Source organism: Lygodium microphyllum, chromosome 21 (assembly GCF_053477565.2).
Source record: "Lygodium microphyllum isolate KBCC chromosome 21, Lygodium_microphyllum_v1.1.10, whole genome shotgun sequence".
Lineage (NCBI taxonomy): Eukaryota > Viridiplantae > Streptophyta > Polypodiopsida > Schizaeales > Lygodiaceae > Lygodium > Lygodium microphyllum.
This window is the reverse complement of record NC_141155.1, coordinates 39,646,448-39,668,376: the sequence shown is the minus strand read 5'-3', so window position 1 is coordinate 39,668,376 and position 21,929 is coordinate 39,646,448. Positions and strand designations below refer to the sequence as shown.

General features: G+C 40.9%; 1 protein-coding gene across 2 annotated transcripts in view; it reads right to left on the bottom strand.

The window, feature by feature from the left end:
- OVA5 (Lysyl-tRNA synthetase, class II) overlaps positions 1–21,628 on the bottom strand; it is a 126,488-nt gene extending 104,860 nt beyond the window's left edge. Inside the window, exons 1-2 of one of the 2 annotated variants that reach the window (XM_087661271.1) lie at positions 21,180–21,627; positions 20,267–20,485 (exon numbers count right to left, since the gene is read on the bottom strand). In XM_087661271.1, coding sequence (XP_087517397.1) covers positions 20,267–20,485; positions 21,180–21,494 — 534 coding nt within the window. In that variant the 5' untranslated portion in view covers positions 21,495–21,627. Of the gene's footprint in view, positions 1–20,266; positions 20,486–21,179 lie in introns of both variants that reach the window. The other variant, XM_087661272.1, reaches the window with a different exon arrangement.
- Positions 21,629–21,929: the final 301 nt, after the last annotated feature.

Genomic DNA, 21,929 nt, shown 5'->3' with positions numbered 1-21,929 from the left:
AGTGGTGCCATTGAAGAGAGTCCGGTACTCAACCTCGGCCGTGGAAGCCGGCACCGTCTCTTGCTTATGGCTAGACAAATAAATGGGAGCCGTGCCCAAGGTAAAGAGGTAGCCGCCATGGAAACACAGAGTGTCAGGATCTCTTGCCCAATCAGAATCAGTGTACCCCTACAAACATAAACCAGAACCATATGTTAGGACATAAGAATAAGTACACCGCAAATAACGCAACACACAAAGACATGCAATCCAATGTGACATCCTAAGTGCTGTGAAATACTGACTGAGTAAGCTAAATCTGACCTAGTGTGAATTAACCAAAGAAGTTTTCTTACAACAGAACGATAGGTATGTTCATCAAAGGGTTGTCCTAGAATATCCTTCGAGAAGTAGACAGTAGGATCTAGAGACATGGCCACTAGCCGTGTCTCATCCGGAGTGTACTGTTCCACGAGTTGAAGTGCGTATTATACTCTGACACAAAAATACAGCCCCCAGATCGAACTACCTTCATCCCTAAGAAATAGGACAACAAATCAAGGTCTGTCATCTCAAATGTAGCTTTAGGCTTAGCCTTGATTTCCACTATGATAGTAAAGCCTGTGATGAGTAAGTCATCAACGTATAGCAAGATATAGCTAACCCCCTCTGCAGTAGATCGAACATATAAGTTTGGGTCATAAGCAATAGAATGGTATCCATGAGTCTGCAAGAACTCATCCACCCTATGGAACCAAGACCCGGTGCTTGCTTCAATCCATAAAGAGCTTTATATAAGCGGAATACCTTATCCCTAGGGTTCCCTGAAGAAAAGTCCGGTGGCTACTCCACATAGACTTCCTCCTCCAAGAAACCGTTCAGGAATGCACTCTTGGCATCCATCTGATGTATCGGCCCACCGTGATGAGCGGCTAGCGCAAGTAGCAACCGAAAGGAAGTCAACGGCGTAGTAGGAGCAAAGGTCTCTTCATAATCAATGCCATGCTTCTGTCAAAAACCTTGCACGACAAGGCGAGCCTTGTACTTGTCTAAAGTCCCATCAGCTTTTAGCTTGGTCCTAAAAATCCACTTTGTCCCAATGACTTTCTTGTGGCTCGGACAATCTACCAATGTTCCAAGTCTCATTTCGGTCAATACTCTCTAGCTCCTTCTCCATGGCTTCTTGCCATTGAGGGTCTTGAAGAGCCTCCTACCGTGTATCCGGCTCCAGAATGCGCTATATAATCAATTGTAAACAATAACGCAAATGATGCCTGAGAAGCAAGCTAGGTAGATCTTCTAGGTCCCTCCGGAGTGAATCTGGTGGTAGGATCCCCGAATCCCGCATGGTCTGTTGGTACCAACAAGGTAACGGGTCTCGCGGAGGGGACCTGGGAGCGGAAGAATCTACGGAAATATCAAGAGCGGGAAGTAGACCAAGCTTAATAGACACGATATGTGATGATGTGAAAGAAGGAATCAGATCAGAATCCGGTGTAGAGGACTGCACGATATCCCCCTCATCAAAGATGATATTCCACCTAACGATCACCTTGTTTGTCCGAGGATCAAACAAACAATAGACTCACTTTGGAGAAATGTCCTACAAAAATAAGAAGATCAGCTCGAAGAGTGAGCTTTCCTATCTTATCATCAGACGTGTGTGTGTGTATGCACGACACCTGAAGACTCTGAAGTGGAAAATAACCGCTATCACTCCTCATGCAACTGACACAATGACCAGTCTAGTTATAAACCAACACCTAATCAGAAAAATATGTGAAAGCATCTGACTTATACTTGAGAAAGTACACCCACATGTATCTGGAATGATCATTCACTATCAAAAAGAAATACAACGCGCCGTTCAAGGCGACAGTGGATGTCGGCCCACAAAGATCAATATGAATCAATCTAAGATGCGCCTCAACACGATGTGAGGTTTGTTGAGAAAATGGGGTACAATGTTGCTTCCCGAGTTGATATGCTTTACAAACATCTAGAGCTAGCTTCAACAAGCATGAAAGGCTCTCAACCAACTAACAGTATGACAACTCACAAAGAGAGTCATAACCGAGATGCCCTAAGCGAAAATGTCAAAGGGACTAGTTATTCGTAGGCTCTTGAGATGTGGCTAAGGCTTGAAAGCTATGGAACACAAAGCCCTCAACTGTCGGCTAGATCAGAAAATGTGTCATGTGGTATAGGCCATTAGGATGTGCCTCACTGCAAGCAATCAATAAACCAGCTTGAGAGTCAAGGATCTCAACTGTGGTAGCTATAAAAAAGACTCCTCACCCCAACCGGCAAAGCTGTTGAACAGATAACAAGTTAACCCCAAGCTGAGGGACATGATATACATTGTCTAACGTAGTCAGATCCGGACCCTTGTCAATGGCAAAACCAACGCAACCTTAAGCTTGAATCTTGACCGAGGAGTTGTTTCCTACGTGGACTCGCCCGACTGCAGGGGCTCGGGGACAAAAAATGTCTGCTATAGGAGTTATATGATGTGTAGCTCCACTGTATGCAATCCAAACAAGAGCTGAAGCGCTCGGCTGTGACAAGTGGACCTCTGCAATAACCTCGTCAGGAGGCAACTCACAGATGTGGACGAGACTCGCATTTGATGTCTCTATGGAGACGATGTGGGCCTCTATAGACCAATCAAACAAGCCCTCTGGAGTTGAAACCGTTGTCGGCTGAGATGGCTGAGCGATGGCAGTATGAGTCTGCTGAACTTTAAACTGCCCTTGCCATCACACTATCTTCCTTACTCTTTTTAGATACATTCCACCGCCCTAGATGAGAGTTTGGAATGTTCCTTGTGATTCCCCAAATTGATTATGCTTTTGATTTTCATTTTGATTTTGAGTAGAGGTTTGATTTTGTTTTCCCTTCCCTTGTTGCTCTTTCAAAGAATGAGTAACAAGAGCCCCCTCTGAAGAGAAATTCATATGAAATTGATCAAACAACCGTGGATAACGCAACAGCTGACACTCAAATTCATAGAATGTAGGCATGGTAGACTTTGAAACTATATTTTCCACAAATTTGAAGTATTTCTTGGGGAGTTCGTTTAGGAACAATGTGACATCATCATCAAAGGACTTGGAAGTTCCCATAGTGATGAATTCAACAAGAAGACACCGATACTCAACCAACTTCACTTTCAATTCATCCTGGTCAGTGATTTTAAAAAGCTAGAGCTCACGGTCAAGATTAATAGAACGAATCCTATCCCGAGCCGCATAATGGTCAGTCAAGTGTACCCATCGCTCTGATAGTAAATCAAAATGTTAAAGTTAAGAATGAAACTCGAGCAATAAGCCTTGTATCAGCTCCACAATAGCAGAGGCATTCCTAGCCTTCAATGAGCGGACAACCTCGTATGGGACAAGTGCAAGATCGGGTTGGGATTCCAACCCTTTCACAAGATCCCATAGGTTCTGGGAGTCAAGGACATGTCTTATTAAGTTCAATCAAGTGGTAAAGTTTAACCCATTAAAATGAGTATTGTCATTAAATGTATACTTAACAGAAGATGAGCTAGAACCATGAGGTGTTGCGTAGATGGGGTAAGATGGATGTGGGGGATAAGATGGTGGAGATAGATATGTTTGATAGATAGAAGAAGGGGGTAGAGGTGGATAGACAGAAGTAGACTGTGAGTGTCCAATGAGTACTGATTAAGACGGAGACATTGAAACATAAATGTTTCCATAAGGTGTCGGCGTAGGTGGAGACATTGAACACTGAAGCCCTATCCAAAGTGAGGCTAGTACACAACAGAATGACCAAAAGGTCCACTAGGTAAACCCATGGAGGCAAATTGTGGAGTCAACTGATCCACACTCTGGAGAGACTAGGGGGGATACCCAAGCTGCAATGATCCCAAAAATGTGTATGAAGTAAGTGAAACACCACCCGGCTAAGGGAAGGATAAGATTCTAAAGTAGGTATCTATGTTTCCATAACCGCCCAGTATAACATACGGTGCGACATGAGGTATCTAAAATGGAAATGCAAATGGTGTGAATGGAAGTGGAAAAGCAGCAGAAGAATGCAGTGAGATGGGTGGATTTTGAAAATGTGGTGTGTCAAGTGCAGATGCATTTTGTTCATTTTAACATTTAATGATTCGAAAGAAAAGTCTGAAGATAATGATGCACCATGCAAAGAAGAAAAGGAACACCAAATGCATTCTGATTTTGTGAAGTAGACTGAAAAGAAGATTAGAAGAAGAGGTACCTGGCCTTTTCTTATAATCCCCACGACGTATGTTAACATACAAGAATTGGTCTTCAAAAGGACCTTTTCCGTAGTCAACAGACTGAACTCTTTCTTCCACATGATCTCTATCAGAATATTGCAAGGCAGAAGAGGTAAAAGAAGAAGGAACATAAGACGAATCTAAAGTACATTGCACTGGAGTGGACGAAAAAGAATGGAAGAGAGCAACATACTCCGTGTCTTGTTCTCCAAGAGGAGAGCCCATCCCTGATGGAGGTCTCGACGGCCCTGCAACATCATTAAATTTACGGGCAACATTTGAAAAGAGAAATTCCATGCATACCTTTATTTAGAAGCTTTTCTTGAAGGGCAATCCTTCGATCAAGCTCCTCAATCTTCTTTCGTCTATAAGCTATGATCTATTTGTATTCTTCAAATGTCAACTTGCCTAGCTTTTCTTCTATGTAATCAAAAGTGTCTTCCACCATGTCGGAACTTTATGAAGCAAGCTGATCGGCCCACTCTCGCTTAGTTCTCGGCATGGTAGGTTTTAGAGACTAAATCGGTGTTCTTGTATTCGAAGTCATTTGAACCTCCTGTTGTTCTTGCTTCTTGTGTAGAGCTTTCAGATCAAAGGCCTAGGTTTCTCAGAGAGAACCATGCTCTAATACCATGTAAAGAAATACTATAATACAGAAACATAAACAGAAACCGTACGACAAAGCACAGACTGATAAAAGAACACAATTAGAGTTAGAATAACTCAGAGACAATAATCACAGTGAATGAATGAAGTGATATGACTACTGAATATACGATGCTCATGCAACAAACACACAATGCAATGAATGAATACTGAACCACGAACTCCTATATCTCAAGGATCAGGGCATGGGTAATGAGCTGGAGAGTGTGTTGTACTCTGAACAGATACCGAATCGCAGCAAGGCAACATCCGGATGTCGAACACCAATAAACACAGCAGTGAGAAGCCGGATCTGATGCAGACAGCAGTGAGGAGTGAGAAAGACTAAAAACGCACGTGGGATAGCTTGCAGGAGAGAGAAAGACTATCAAACAAAGGCTCCAGATGGCGTGGCAGACAGTACAGCAGCAGGTCTGTGCAAGAACAGCAGTTGTCTGGCTAGGATCAGCTCCAAACTGCGAGAAGAGGGCTGAAAATCGGACGCTAACTTATGTAGACAGCAATGGACAGCTTTGGCTGAGATATCCTCTGCGATCAGGGTGTGGACAGCAAGCTGAAACACCTAAAATCTGCAAAAACGAGATTAGGACTGAATGGAGGGGAGCATATCTATTTTTAGAAAGTTTGGGCTCTCCCAAAAGGGTTTGTGCATGTGGAACACAAAAACTCTCTAGGATCACTTTTTTTTTTTTAATGAACAAGTTTTTTCATTAATTAAGCATATTTTGGGACTGTTTAAGTAAAGCTAATGTATTTTTAGCTCAACAATACTCAACTTGCATAGCTACTCTCCATGTTGGATCGGTAAGTGGTTCTTTCAAGTTTGTTGGCTTCTTTACTTCTCTTATAATCTCAGCCATCAAAGCCATATTGACTATATGAGCAAAAGCCTTTCTTTACTCCTCTATTCTCAGTGACCTCCTTGGTCCATCTACGTTTTCCTCAATTGTGGTAGATATAGAATTACTACAATCATAGAGCTGCTTCACCCATCGTGGCAATGGCTTTTCCGGTAGTATGACTATGGCTTTGTGAACTATTTCCTCATCATCCAAAGATTATGCTTCCTCCTCCTTGAGGGTAGGGACAGCTCTCAGGATATATCCATTGGTGAACGTCCATCATAAACTACTTCTTCACTAGATGATAAAGTGAAAGAACTTATATTGTTCTCCTCCACTATATGTGGCTGCTCCATGAATACCACATCACAACTGATTATGATCTTCTTTGCCTCTTAGTCATACAATTTGTAAACCTTTGACCAATCCAAACAGGTTGCGCCATAGCAATCTTTACTCATCACTATAACCCAAGAAGATACATTTTGTGCTTTTTGGATTTAACTTGTTTCTCTTATCCTTTGGAACATATGCATTACATTCACATCCAAAAGTTCTAAACTATAAGACAGATGGTTTCTTACCAAAATAAACCTCATGAGGAGTTTTGCTCTTAGGAGCCTATGTGTAACTCCAATTGAGAATATAGACTACAGTATTAACAACTTCTGCCCAAAACTACTTAGGCAATCTCTTGCCCTTAAGCATGCACCTTGCCATTTTCACAATAGTGTGAATTCACCAAAATAAACCTCATGAGGAGTTTTGCTCTTAGGAGCCTATGTGTAACTCCAATTGAGAATATAGACTACAGTATTAACAACTTCTGCCCAAAACTAGTTAGGCAATCTCTTGCCCTTAAGCATGCACCTTGTCATTTTCACAATAGTGTGAATTCACCATTCAACAACACCATTTTGCTGAGGTGTATGACGCATCATCAATTGACGAAATCCCTTTGCTCTTGCAAAAGTCTTCAAACTCCTTTGAGTTCAACTCACAGCAACCATCTGTTCTAAATTTCTTCACACTTTGCCCTGTTTCATTCCCAACAAGTTTTAGCCATTCTTTAAACTTACCAAAAGCTTGAGCCTTATCACGAAGAAAGTATATCCATATCTTCATGTTATAGTCATTGACGATCAACATAAAATAAAAAGATCCTCCCAAGGCTTTTGTAGGCGTTTTACTGCACAAGTTAGCATGCACCAACTCTAGAGAAGCCTTCGCTCTATTCTTGCTTTCTTGTGAAAATGCTTTTCTCTGTTGCTTGCCCATCACACAAGCTTCACATGGTCCCTTCATTTCACTTACTACAAATAGGTGAGCAACATACATTGCTTATGCATCTCCTTTAACATTGCAAAACCAATGTGACCAAATCTTTCATACCAAAGTTTACTCGTGTCCACACCAACGGTGGCTATAAAAGCACTTAGCTCATACAAGTTGTTCCTTCTTTCTCCTTTTATGACAACTTTGCTAACACTATCAATAATTTCTACGCATCTTAGTGAGTCTCACCTCATGGCCAAGATCAGTTATAGAAGCAATTGATAGTAGGTTTCTCTTAACCTCTAGAATATACAACACATTTAAAAGATTTGTTTGAGTTTACCATTTGTAGTCACAAAGGAAATAGTACCTATGCCCTCAACAAGGCATTTTGCATCATTGCCAACCATCACATTGATGGATTCTTGTAGAGACTCCATAGAACAATATAGATCTTTCTTGTTGGTCATGTGACAAGAGGTTCCACTATCCAATACCCACGAGTCAATCTTAGATATTTCTTCTGCCGAGAAATACACTTCCTCAATGGTCACCATGAATAACTCCTCCATATCAGCTATCTCCTTTCCTTGAGCTTTCACGGTGCCATTCTTTTCTTCTACCTTCTTGACACGACAATCTACAATTGCATGTCCTTTCTTCTTACAGTAGAAACACTCTCCTTGAAACTTTTTCTTACCACCCTTTTTCTTTTTGTCACCGTTGGTAGAGGTACCTCCTTTGCCTTTCGCATTAGCGGAGAATACAACATCTCCAATACTGCTACCTTCTCGAGCTTTAAGCCTCAACACCTCCATTAGTAGTGCACAAAACTCCTCAAACGTTAAAGCTTAGGGTCTCACTTGAGTGTTTAGGGCAGTTACCAAACCATCAAACTTTGGTGGACAAATCCGAAGACACCTCCGATCTAGCTCCTCACTAGTCTTTTGTATCCCAACACCAGCCATCTACTCGCGCAAATTCTTAATCCAAGTAATAAATGCTTCAACTATCTCTCCTTCAACAAACTAGCAACATATCTCTCCTTCAACAAACTTCTATGTTACTAGTTGATTCTCCAAGTTCTGAATCCTTATTTAATGCCGCATTTTGTACTGACACGATCCAAGCCTCTAATGCCATGGTTGTATGTTGAATCAAGGTCAAAACACTATCAGAACAACTTCTAACTAAGACACACTATACATCTGCATTCTTTCATTTCCAAGCTCATAGAATATCTGCATTTGGAGAAGTAAATAAGTACAAGAAGAAAGAGGAGAATCGCAAAAAGGAAAAGAATGTCAATATCATCAACTAGCTACGCTTCCATACAAAGGGTTCTCTTCTAACTAATAGAAATGATGTTCACATGCCGCCTCTCTCCAATCTCTAGCCCTTGTGGACAACTTCACCCTCACCCATCTCATACAGGATCCACCTAGCCCTTTAAGGTTCCTAATCATATCCTTCAAGATTGATGAGTCTTGGGAGACTAGCATGCAAGAGTTCCACATCCACGATGGCCCTAAAGTGACAACCCTCTAGAATGGGAAGTGTAGAAACCACACCTCTATCATTTTCATATATCTCCCTCTTCCCTTAATCCTCCTACTACTCCTCCTTCTACTCTTCTTTCTTCTTCTATCCTTCTCTTTACCTTCCCTTCTTACTCAATTTAACCACCTTCTATCCTCCTCTTAGTTTCTCCTCCTCCTTCAAATCACTTCTCCTACCTCTCTCTCTCTCTCTCTCTCTCTCTCTCTCTCTCTCTCTCATATATTGTTTCTCCTCTTGAATAAATTATCTTGAGAAAACATCATTGATGATATTTGTTGGACTAATAGTAATACTGAAAGATTTAATCCTCCTATCCCAATCATCTTGATAAATTTACATTTCTTTCATGGTATATTATTATTTCCAATAAGGAAATCCTTATTAGTCCCTTGCCTCTCTTTGCGTCTCACAAGTGAATTTCTACCACTATGAAAAAATCAAGCATCTCTTCTATGATCTAGGCTTATAACTAGATTATCTTAATTTTTATGATAAGAATCATCTAACTTAATCATATGATGTCTAGATATTCTAACCATGACTCCTTGGGTAGTTCAAATCTAGAATTAAATGGATAGCTTCACCTAACTATTCCAAATAGTAGATCCTCTTTTCACAAATTCTATTTTAGCATTTCAAGATTCTAGATAATCTTTTTAGCTCATAGATACTATCAATAGTTATTGCCTTGAAATGCAAAAACACTTTAAATATAAGAGATTATACATGTACTTAGAAAACCTGGTATCATATTGTGAGTGATCGCACTGTCTAGGATTGCGGTTCTTATACCATGTAGAAATTACATAGCACAACTGTTGAATGTAGAGTCCCTTCGTATCCGTGTAAAGTTATACGAATGTGAACACACCCTTATTTGTAACCTAATATATAAATACAATCTTTATTCATTATGTACCTATCACAATCTAATACACTCATCTTTGCGTTCACTCTCTCTCTCTATCAACACTGCTGCTCCACCTCTGTCTCGCACTCCCATTGCGCACTCTTCCCATCAAACTAGTATCAAAGCCGCTGCTAAGGTGTGCACATTTCCCGAAGTCTGTGTGTGTCAACTTCAACTCATCCGCACGAAGAAACATCAGTTTAGAACAATGTGAGTGCAAGCAATAGCTTACCAAGCTTCTAACAAGTCAATTGACAATCTTCAAGGCAGCCATAAGACACGCGATAGTTCCAAGGCAACAACTAGACTAGACGATAGTTTTCAGCCTATGATAGGTCAGGCATACACAAGGACAGCTCAAACAAGTCAAAGCAGGCTACATTTATTAGTCACATGTTATCATGCTGCTACGTGCACACCGTGTAAAAAAAAACTAAAGTGTGGCTTTCTTATTGATTTAGAGAGCCAATGCCATTCTAGACATTACTGTTAGTATCCATGGTTCAAAAATATTAGATTTTTAGACAAGTTTTAGCCAATTTTTAATATTCTAGATATTATATCTTGTAAAAATCCATAAAACTATAGATAACTTCTAGATTAGAATGACATGTAAAAGAAAGCATGTAACTTTCAGCCAATTTGAGAGGATTTTATGTAAAAAGAGAGATTGACGAAATCGCGCAACGTGCAATCGCCGTTTTCAGGCAATGAACAGCACTCTCAAGGGAAAGATGAAGGAGTGATGAGACAGAATTTTGGCCAGGCGTGCTGGTATTCTACTCCTCTTTCGGAGCCAATGGAAACATCAAATTGGCTATCTGAGTAGCATAGAGGAAGGTATTATTTTATACACATTTTTGTCTATTAAAGTTATATCTTCTCATAATGTTGAAAGAAACTAACAGGCTTAATCTCTATTAGTATTCTTCTACATTATCTAATTCTTTTTGGGAGTATTCTTCTACGTCTTCAATTTCTTCGAACCCCTTCTCTTCCGTCTACTCCTCTCCCTGAATCTACTTTCACCCTGCTGTCTCTTATCTTCAAGAGCTTGGCTTGAAACCTTCAACCCTTCTCTTATCTCTACCATCTCCGGAGTCTAAGCTCTTGAACCCCCATACATTCTTCTCTTGCCAAACCCTTGTGGTGACCTTCAACCCTAAGCGCTACAATAACGTCATGCGTAGGCTGAAATGATGCAATCGAATTGGCCAGCAAGTCAATGGCAAAATGCGTCACATTCCCAAGGCATTTTGTCCTTTTTTTTTAATATCCTTTGCAACCAGCCCTTGCTCACTGACAGGGGTTCTCATACATAAGCATAGTTCATAGATTTGTGCCTGGAATTTGGGGCTTTTCCCAGATTTGATGCAATTTACGCATAAAAGTGATATTTAACCCGGAAATTGCGAACATGGTGCACATTGGCTCTAAAAAATTTGAGGCTTTTCATGTATCAGTGAAATTTCGCTCAGCTGAGCTGAATTTATTGACATTGGTGCACATTTGGACCCGAGAAATTGGAGCTTTTGCAAAAAAATTTGAATTTTTGCTAAATTTGCTCATTTTATGCTCTCCGGAACACGTATTAATGCAATTGGGGCAAATTGATCAATGAGATTTTGGGGCTTTTGCCGAATTTTGTGGATTTTGGCAAAATTGATGTGTAAAATGCATTTTGGCGACATTGCTATAGCAATCTTGGTTATGTAAACACTATAATTTAAGTCTTTTATCTCACACTTGTGAGATTTTGGAGAAATTGTAGAGAATTTTTGGGTATTTTGTGTATCAAAAGTTGATTCGAGAACATATGTATGCAGTATACATCTTAGGCAGCTCCAATTGAGTTGATGTATTGCTGAATATTCATGGTGTAGCAGTCTTAGAGATCATTTGCAGATCTATCATTGTTGCAAATGTATTTTCGGTGACATTGTTGAAGTGGGAGTCACCTAGCATATGCTAGAATTTTAGTTATATTGCTGAAAGTCATCATTTCTACTGTTGTACTTGTATTTGGGCATTGTCAACAATGCAGTGACACTAAATCTTGCTCTCATTCCCTAAAATTTTAGGCTGAAATTAGTTGAATATTCAGCTTGTCATTTGCCGTCATAAATTACAGAATTGGTCTTTGGAGCATTGTTGACAAATGGCCAACAATGCTTCTGGCCATAGTGACACTAAATCCCTCCTTGAAATCAAAAGGTTTCACAACGCTCATTTTGATCTGTGGAAGGATAAGATGCAAGGCATTTTGTTTCTCAAAGACTCTGATGATGCTCTTTACGAAACTAAGCTTGTAGCTATGGCAAATGAGGATTGGGCCAGACTCAGCAAAAAGGCCATTCCATACATTACAATGGTTGTATCTGATGATGTACTTACAAACAGCGTCTTGATACAACTATGCTGTATGGAAAAAGTTAATAGATACTTATCAAAATACAACTCTAGTAAATCAAGTGCATCTCATGTGTAAGTTTGTGAATATGGAGTTGGATGAGTCTAAGCCAACATCGGAGCATTTGAGTGCTTTCACAGGGATCTTGAGTCAATTGCACGACTCTAGTTTGCAGCCCTTCAATGATAAACTGAAGGCTATTTTCTTATTGATGACTTTACCAAATAGTTGGGAGGCTTTGGCCACTTAGCAACAACATCACTTTAACATTTGATGGTGTTAGGGGCTCTATTCTCAATGAGAAAATCAAAAGAAAGCCCAGTGGAGAAACCAATGGTTCAGCCTATCATCTTAGAGGTAGGTCAAAGAATAGGGGTAATGCAGCAAATAAAGGCAAAAGTAGAAGTAAAGACAAGGGCAAACAACGTGATGTTACTTGCTATCAATGTGGACGTAAAGGGCATAAAAAGCCCAAGTGCCAGTATTACAAGAAAGAGCAAGAAAGAAAGAAACAACAGGGAAAGAAAAAAAAGGATGACAAGAAAGTGGTGCAACAATGGAAGCATAAACAACATGCTAAAATAAACTGCCGAAACACAAGACAAGAAAAAATAAACACAAATACAGATGAGAACTCAGATGTATGCCCAGGAAATGAAATCCATATTAAACACGAGACAGCAGCATACAATAGTGAATCACTGGCTGTGTGGGCACCCTGGCACCGGCTCCTCTCTCCTCAGAAGAATCCACAAATGATGGCTGAAGTACAAAGAGGAGGAGGAGCCCTAGCAATATATAGGCATAAAATGGGGGGAGCAATAAATGCAGCCGGCCAGTATTTAATGTTGGTCAGCCAGCATTAAATGCTCCCCAACCCTAAAAGGGCACCAGAAAATGCCAGAAAAAAATACTACATAAAATGTTGTAGCCTCTGTAGCACAGACTCACACCTGAGCTGACGAATCTGCTAACACCCTCTCTCAGATCAAGGGTGATCTAATACAATACAATAGTACAATGATAGGGAAGCGTAAACTATACAACATAGAACCACCAGAAGAACCATGGATATCCAAGCAGTGAGTGGCCAGCCCACCACCAAGATGCCTCGAAGAGTATCTGACGAAGATGTCGATCATAACAACACCACCTGAAAATAGAGAAGAATCATAGCAGCTCTCTGTGTTATGTCACCTATGTCACTCAGGACATACAAGACCAATCTGCCAAACATGTCACTGAACATGTGACCATGGAATCCCCGCCTTCAGCCAAAACCGCCAAAGTGTCCCCAGATGTGAACTCCAGACGAAAGTCGCCCACTCTCTATCAAGTAATCAGCCCATCATGAACCTAGATGTCAATCCTAGCTCCAGGATTTGTACCTGCCAAACTTCGGTCGATGCATCAAGGAGGTCCCTTTCTGGATCCTATGCATCTATATAGACATATAGATAAGGCATGGCTACCCCATCTCACCACCCTCTCACTCTCCCTCTCTGGCATTGGAGAGTCATGATGGATGTTCGCATCACCACCACTCGAAAGCAGTTGAGGAAGGGGCCACTAAGCCCTTCATACGATCCAAAGAAGAGGATCCCTTCCGCACCTTGGACTTCGCCTTGGCTGGAGGATCGGAATTGGAATCTAAGGCACATGAGGACTCGTCGGAGGAGCCCGCATCCCACTTTGTCTTTTGCTCCTTTTTCTTCCTGGAAGCCGCTAACTCTTTGCAGTCCTTCCTTAAATGACCTTTCTCGCCACTGTGATAACACTGGGCCTTCGACTTCTTCATCTTTGAACCCCTCTCTGAAGCTGCAAGAGCCTCACCTGAATCTCCATAATGTGACAGAAGCCTCCTATGTAGTCGCAAAGTAGCCTCATGCTTAAGTAGCATGAAGGACATGTGAAGAAAATTGAGAGGAGTCGTAGATGTTTACGTCTGTAAAGCATTCGCCACTCCATCAAATTCTCAAGGAAGCTTGTAGAGTACTGTACCAACAAGATGTGCCTCTGATAGAGCAAACTGCATAGTGCAAAGCTGATCCTGGAGTTGGGCAACACAAAGTAGAAAAGATGGAATCGTATCTTTGGATTCAAACTTCAATTGTTGGAGCTGGCCATAGAGAGTAACAGCCCTCATAGTGGAAGGAGCCTCGTACATCAACTGTAACTTCGACCATACGTCTGAAGCTGTCGTACAAGAGGTGACCGCCGATAGGACTTCTTTGGAAATACATCGAAGTAATGCTGAATAAGCACGGGCATCATCTAAATCCCATGTAAGCACAGCCTCCTCATGGTTGTCTTCATCAAAATCAGATGGAACAGGAGAAGGTTGTTAAGAACGTGCCACAACTCCGTTAACCACGTACCATAACCGCTTCTGAATAAACCAAGCCTTCATCACTGCACTCCACGTGTAATAATCAAGTCCATGGAGCTTGTCATCAATGGATGTGCATGGAGGAGCCATCTGGAGAGGATTTAGAAAAAAAGTAAAGAAAAGAAGGGATTGGGAGAGGGAATACAACCAAACCATGAGCACAGACTACAAAAAGCAAGAGTTCACATGTAGTATAACCCAAAAACTCATCAAAATAAGCCAAAATATGCTACACAAAGTCAAAAAATCAGTGGAAATCTGCTAAAAACATCAAAAACGGCCTTATCTGCCAGTCGCCCAGCCCAAAATTATGTTGTAAATACCAAAATGCAGGCTGCACACTGCCTAAATAGGTGTAGGGAACTGTCCCCAGCAGCCTGATGAGGAAAACACAAGCAGCAAGAGGGGTTGGACAGGCAAGCAATGCATATGCTGATCAAAACACAGAGTAGGGAAGCCAAAATCTGGTCACAATCAGGTTGACAGCAATTGCCAGGGCAGTAGAGGGGTAAATCAGTCCTGAAATCAGCAACAAACACAACAGAAACACAAATCCTGTGCTCTGATACCATGTCAGAAGTGGTACAGCAATGGAAGCATAAACAACATGCTGAAATAAACTGCTAAAACACAAGACAATAAAAAATAAACACAAATACAAATGAGAACTCATATGTGTGCCCGGGAAACGAAATCCATATCGAACACGAGACACCAGCATACAACAGTGAATCACTGGCTATATGGACACCCTAGCACCGGCTCCTCTCTCCTCAGAAGAATCCACAAATGATGGCTGAAGTACATAGAGGAGGAGGAGCACTAGCAATATATAGGCATAAAATGGAGGGAGCAATAAATGCAGTCGGCCAACATTAAATGCTCCCCAGCCCTAAAAAGGGGATCAAAAATGCCAGAAAAAAATACTACAAAAAATGTTGTAGCCGCTACAGCACACACTCACACCTGAGCTGACTAATCTGCTAACAAGATGATGACAGCCCTCCCTCAAAAGAAGTTGCAAAGGCAAATGTTGCATCTAGCGTGGCCATTGAAGACCTCTCTGGCATTGGCGAGATAATTGTTGCAGCTTCATGCAATGATGTAGGCATTATGGCAGCAGCAAGTGATATGCACATCACCAAAAAGGAGGTAATTGATGCCTTACTCTCAACTTATGATATGCACATCACCAAAAAGAAGGTAATTGATGCCTTACTCTCAACTTATGATGGCCTCCTTTCATGTTACTCCCTATTTGGAGTCATTTGCTCAATACACTACAAATTGTCTAGACAAGGTTTACTTGGGCAACAATTATGCAAGTGAAATAGAGGGTGTAGGTACCATTCATTTGGTTCTTCAAAATTGCCAAGAGCTGATTTTATAAGATGTCAGATATGTACCTGGTATAAAGAAAAGTCTACTATCAATTGGGTAGCTTGATACAAGAGGGTATTTTACTACCTTTGGTGGTGGATCTTGGAAGGTCTACAAGGGCTCTATGCTGATTGTTAAAGGCAACAAAAAGGGGACTTTGCATTATTTGCATTGTAAAGCATTACCTAGCAATTTCTTGGCTATGTCTGAAGTCCATTCACAAATGGAACTTTGGCACAAAAGACTTGGTCATATAAGCCAAAAAGGCCTTCTAATTCTCTCCTCTTTAGGAAGATTTGATGCAATAGGCTCTAGTCTCGAATTTTGTAATGATTGCATATATGGAAAACATGTGAAATCTCCTTATTACTCTGATGCCGTTAAGAAGTCTAATGTTCTTGATTTAGTACACTCTGATATGTGCACTATGCCTGTTAATTCATAAGGCGGTGCACGATACTTTGTTACTTTTATTGATGATTTCAATAGAAAGTCATGGGTAAAGATATTATCCACAACTAATCTCCAGCAGCAACTTTGGGGAGAGATTCTTAAAATTGTAGTTTATGTATGCAACGATCTCCAAATCATGCATTGGAAAATGGCATTCCTAAAGAGGTTTGGTCTTGCAAACCTACTTCATATGACCATTAGCGTGTCTTTGGTTGTGATGCCTTTATGCATGTATCTCAAGGGCATCTTCATGAAATATGGAAATAGAGGGAAAGATGGGTTATAGAGTTTGGCTTCCTCGGGCAAGAAGATAGTTCGCAATTGAGACGTATTTAATGAGACAAAGTTGCTGAAACATGCTGCACAAGTTGACCTTAACAAAAAGGTCAAATTTCAACATGAATAGCTAGCCATTCAATAGCCATTAGCTGAAGATTCTATTCTTTTTTATACTGAAAATGAGCAGCAACCCATTGTGCTACAGCCAGAAGATAATGGACAGCAAATAGATGCACACGATGAAATAGGACAGCAAGAAGAACATGCTGAAAATAGGTTACAAAACAAGAAAATGCTGAAAATCAGCAACCTGGTAATGATGCGCGCGTACTTGAGGATGTAGGCCCATTGCCTAACAATACAAATCATTGGGTAAGAAGGTCTACACATGTCAGAAGGCAACCACAAATGTTTCAGCCATCCTTGGATTGCATTTTTTTGACTAATGAGAGTGAGCTTGTTAACATTTAGAGTGGCACAATCATGTGAAAACAAGAGAAATTGGGAGCTTGCTAGTAGGAAGAGATGAAGTCTCTATATACAAATAACACAAGGGAGCTTATACCTTTGCCCAAGGATAGAAAGCTATCCCTAATAAATGGGTTTACAAAGTAAAATGTATTGATGAGAAGCCCAAGTACAAGATACGGTTGGTTGCTAAGAGCTACACACAAAAGAAAGGCATAAACTTCCAAAAGATCTTTTCACCAATGGTGAAGATGACTATGCTTTGTGTTTTGTTTGCTCTCACTACATCCTTGGATTTAGAGTTGGATCAGATGGATGTGAAAACTGCTTTTTTTCATGGTGATCTGGATGAAGAGCTATACATGAAACAACCAAAAGGCTTTGCCATTCCAAGGAAGGAGAATTTAGCTTGTAAGTTGAAACACAGCTTATATGGGCTGAAACAAGCCCCTAGACGATGGTACAAAAAGTTTGATGCCTTCATGCTCAACCATGAATTTCAATGCAGTCGTGCAAATCATTGCTTATACACTAAAAAGACTGATGATGGAAGTCTTATTGTGCTTATCTTATATGTGAATGAGATGCTGATTGCAAGAAAGCATAAGAATACTTTGAATGCTCTTAAAAGGCAACTAAGTTCAGCATTCTCAATGAAAGATTTGGGGGCAACTGAACATATTTTGGGCATGCACATTAAAAGAGATAGAGGGCAACACTTGGTGTTTCTCTCACAAGACAAATACATTAGTAAAGTACTTGATAGGTTTAATATAGCTGATGCTAGGCCTCTTGGTGTGTCTTTACCGCCACAGACAAAGCTTAGCAAAGTTGATTGCCCAAAGGATGATGCAGCTGCTAGTGCTATGAAGGGCATACATTATATATCAGCTTGTGGATCCTTAATGTATGCTATGGTTGCGACTTGCCCTTACATTGCTCATGCAGTGGGAGTTGTTAGAAGATTCATGTCTACCCTAGCAAGCCACATTGAAAAGCAGTGAAATGTATTTTTAGATACTTAAAAGGTACACAAGAGAAGTGTATATCATAGTTACCTGGAGCGGGGAACGGGAACGGGAACGGGACCCCTCGGAACGGGGGGAATGTCCAAGGTGGGGGAACAGGAACAGGGGGGAACAGCACATGTCTTAAGTGCCCCAAATATGCCTTGCATGACCAAGTTGCCCCAAAGAATGTCCCTCTAATTACCCCAATACCCCTCAATGCTCCAAATTGACCCAAATGTCCCAAAATTGACACGATTGCCCCACAGCTCCAAATTACTCATGAATTGCTCCAATTATTCTAGTTTCCCTTGAAATTAGACAATATAAATGGATGATTACCTTGGAATTGAGAATAGACTGTGTGATTTGTAAGAGTTCATAATGCATCAAATTTGAGCTTTGCATGGACTCCTAATTGACTTGTGGGTTGTCTTGACACTTTGAATATTCAATGAGAGAGAGAGAGAAATGTAAATTTTTGGTCAACAGTGCTGGAACGGCCATTCCAAACAAGGAACGGCAGGGAACGGCAGGGAACGGCAGGGAACGGCAGGGAATGGCAGGGAACGTTCCCTGAACGTTTCACCTCCTCCAAGGATCTGAAACGCGTTAAACCATTCCTACAGGCCGGAACAGCCGTTCCATGTTTCTATGATGTATATGCTATGGAAAGGATCCACTAGAATTACAAGGATTCTGTGATTTGGACATGGCAGGAGATCTTGACACTAGGAAATCTACCAATGGATATATATTTTGGTTTGGCTGGTGGGGTTTTCTCTTTGTGTTCAAGGTTGCAAAAATTTGTGGCACTAAGTACTACATAAGCTGAAAATATTTCAGCTGCAAAAGTTTCTAAGGAAGCTATTTGACTTGGCTGTCTGGACAAGGATTTTGGTCTTTCTTCATGTCTGGCTAAGAATACCATATTCCATGCACGTACCAAATACATAGATGTTTGGTACCATTTATTCGATAGGTCTTGGATGATGATCTTGTCACAATGACTAAGATCAAACCAAAGATAACCCTACAGATGTTCTCACTAAGAGTCTTGCAAAGGCTTAGCATGAGCATTGCATCTGATTAGTGAGAGTTGGTTACGTTAAAGGTGAACACACCCTTATTTGTAGTCTAACATATACATACATTCTTTATTCTTTGTTACCTATCACAATCTAGTACACTCATCTTTGCATTCACTCTCTCTCACTCTCAACATTGCTACTCCACCTCTGTCTCACACTTCCATTGCGCACTCTTCCTATCAATAGCAGACAAAATCTGAGCAAGGAGTAGAGAACACACAACAAATATGAAAAGAGCAAAGACTACTTTAATTTCAAATGAACCGATACAAAGATGGCTCTATCCACCCGTGTGCTTCCACTATGAAGCTTAGATAACAATCCAAACAAATGATAGGCAAAAAGCTTAAGGATAGCTGGGAGAGCTTTGACAAGGTAAAAGATATATTTTTCTATACAATGGCTTTAAAGAGGTCTTTCTTTTAAAGCCTGAGAAGGTGGTTTGGTCGGCACATCCGACCATATAATGAACCTTTCCTAGTCGGTGACGGAATATTCGCTTTACCGTCAGGCCAAAGGCACTACCGTCCTTGATAGCTCTCACACCCGGCAACTCGATACATTGTGCCTCAAGTTGCTACCGGCATAGCTACTCTATCTAACCCAAAGGTTAGATCCACAAAGGTCACCTTTTTGCCATCTAGTCACATAGAACTCATCTGATATACAAGTTAGGACCTACCCAATGTCCGTGCTCACACATGGCTTAATGGGAGCCTTACAACTTACAGCACCATAGATCATTGGTGGCACCTTAGGAGGGTGGGGCATTGAGTATATCACATAATGGACCATAATCCCATAAGACGGTTATTGCATCTATTTCAATTTATAGTGTGTATTCTCTGTGTACTTTACGTGTACACCTACAAAAGTGCCAAAAATTTGGACAAGTCCCAAGAACTCACCACATGGACAACCACACTAAATGTAAAGAAATAAGACCTGATGACTTGAACTTGATTGATATAAATACACTACTAACTGGTCAGCCAGTACAAAACCAGGTCAAACCAGATGAATATTCGGTCTGCCATATAAAAGCCCTAAAATCCAGGAATAAATAATATTACCTGAAAATAGGGAGAGTTAAAACCGCCTTGTGATCAAGGCCTTGAAGTGAATTCCCAAAATAACAATGCATACACAATTGAAAAAGGAAGTAACCGTATGTTCTATAAATAGACATGAAAGTGTATGTGCAATTGTAAGAAAACACAATGTAAACAATACAAGACATGGAAGGGGCTGAAACATGGAAGGATGATGTGTCACTTAGAGCACCTGAATGGAGCCTGTGTCATCCCGTAGAGAAAGGAATGTCAACTTTCCAAATGCACGGCGTGCTATGACTCTGCCAGCTACAGACACATGATCCACATCATCATGCGCTTCTTCTCCACTTGTTAAATCCTTGTAAAGGTTTTGTAATTCTAAAGCAGTGTGAGTCCTTTTCCATGAATAGGCATAGGGTTCATATCCACCAGCTCTCAGATCTTCAGCCTGCATGATGATTGAACAAGGATTCTGGAATTAGGTGGCAATATTGAAGATTATAAAAGAGCAAATGCAAGACACTGATCTGTATAGTGTGCAAACACCATGAGGAATAGCACGTTGCCAATTGAATCATGGGGGGAAAGCACAGTGGAAACATAACCACCAGTAGAAATTCAAAAAAACAGCAAAGACATAATACAGAGGACACTTAAAGAGAAATCAACAGGACACTTGCATCCTGTGTACCATGTTTGAAGAAGTGCATTTTTTGCAAGCATGGAGTAGTCAGCTTTATAAGCTCTATATATGGGATGTTATCGAACAGACGTCCGTTCCTGGGCAATGACTACCCAAGTGAGCATCCATGTCCAACAAAGATGTCCACTACTTGTACCATCTTTGATAAAGTGCAGCTGTATAAGCTCAAAATACAGCATGTTTTTTAACAGATGTGATAGTTTGTGAGCAATAACTAGCCAAGTTCAATAATAATCCCTTCTCCAAATTAACAACATATCAGCATTTTGTTTACAGTGCTGTACATGCTGAAGCTAGCATTCATAGGACGGTTGCACATTATGGTGTAGATATGCAATATAATAAGGTATTGTCAGAAGAATATCGCATTTGCCACCCGCACAAGCACAGTAATGTAAGCGTGCATTTTAATATGAAAAATGATACGGGATACGAAAACCTTCTTCCATCGTAGTTTCCGAATTTCTTCAGCATCAGAGGTGTTCTGTTTGGGGCTATTCCCCTTACGAGGAAGGGACTTCTCCTTGACAGCTGTTGTTGTTGCTGCTGGAGGCGAGGCTTTCCCTTGATTGGCAGCCACGTTAATGTCCACGGCATTGGAACAACAACAAAAACGGAGAGACGCAGGGAAGGTGACTGAAGGGAAGCTTCTTCTAGCGAGGAGTCCATCCACGAAGGAGAAACGGACACTGTGACCTCCTCGGCTTGTCAGCTCCATAGAATGGGACGCGCACAAGGCTCTACCCAGCTGCATTTCTCGACACCCCAGTCACGCGAACACGGACAGACAGAGGAGAGAGAGAGAGAGAGAGAGAGAAATCTCGATCACACAGAGGCCTGCATTGCTTGAGGCGAGCGACATCGATCTATATCCTCTTTTCTTTTATGTTTTACGAAAGTTTTCTATATATTTTGGTGCCTGCATTGTCTGAGGTCAGAGACCACCTGCATCCTTTTTCTTTTTTGTTTTATAAAGTTTGGTGCGAATATTGGTGTGAATATTTAATCCATTTGATTTGTGTGACACTTCATCATGATTACTTTGGTCTATGTTGGACGAGGTTACAATTCATGCAAACATCAAAACTACTTTGCTCTCATCTACCAAGAGAGTAAGAGGGCCACTTAGGTGACACCTACTCAATATCCCCCATTAATCTACGAGGATTTATGTCAAATGAGTATTGCA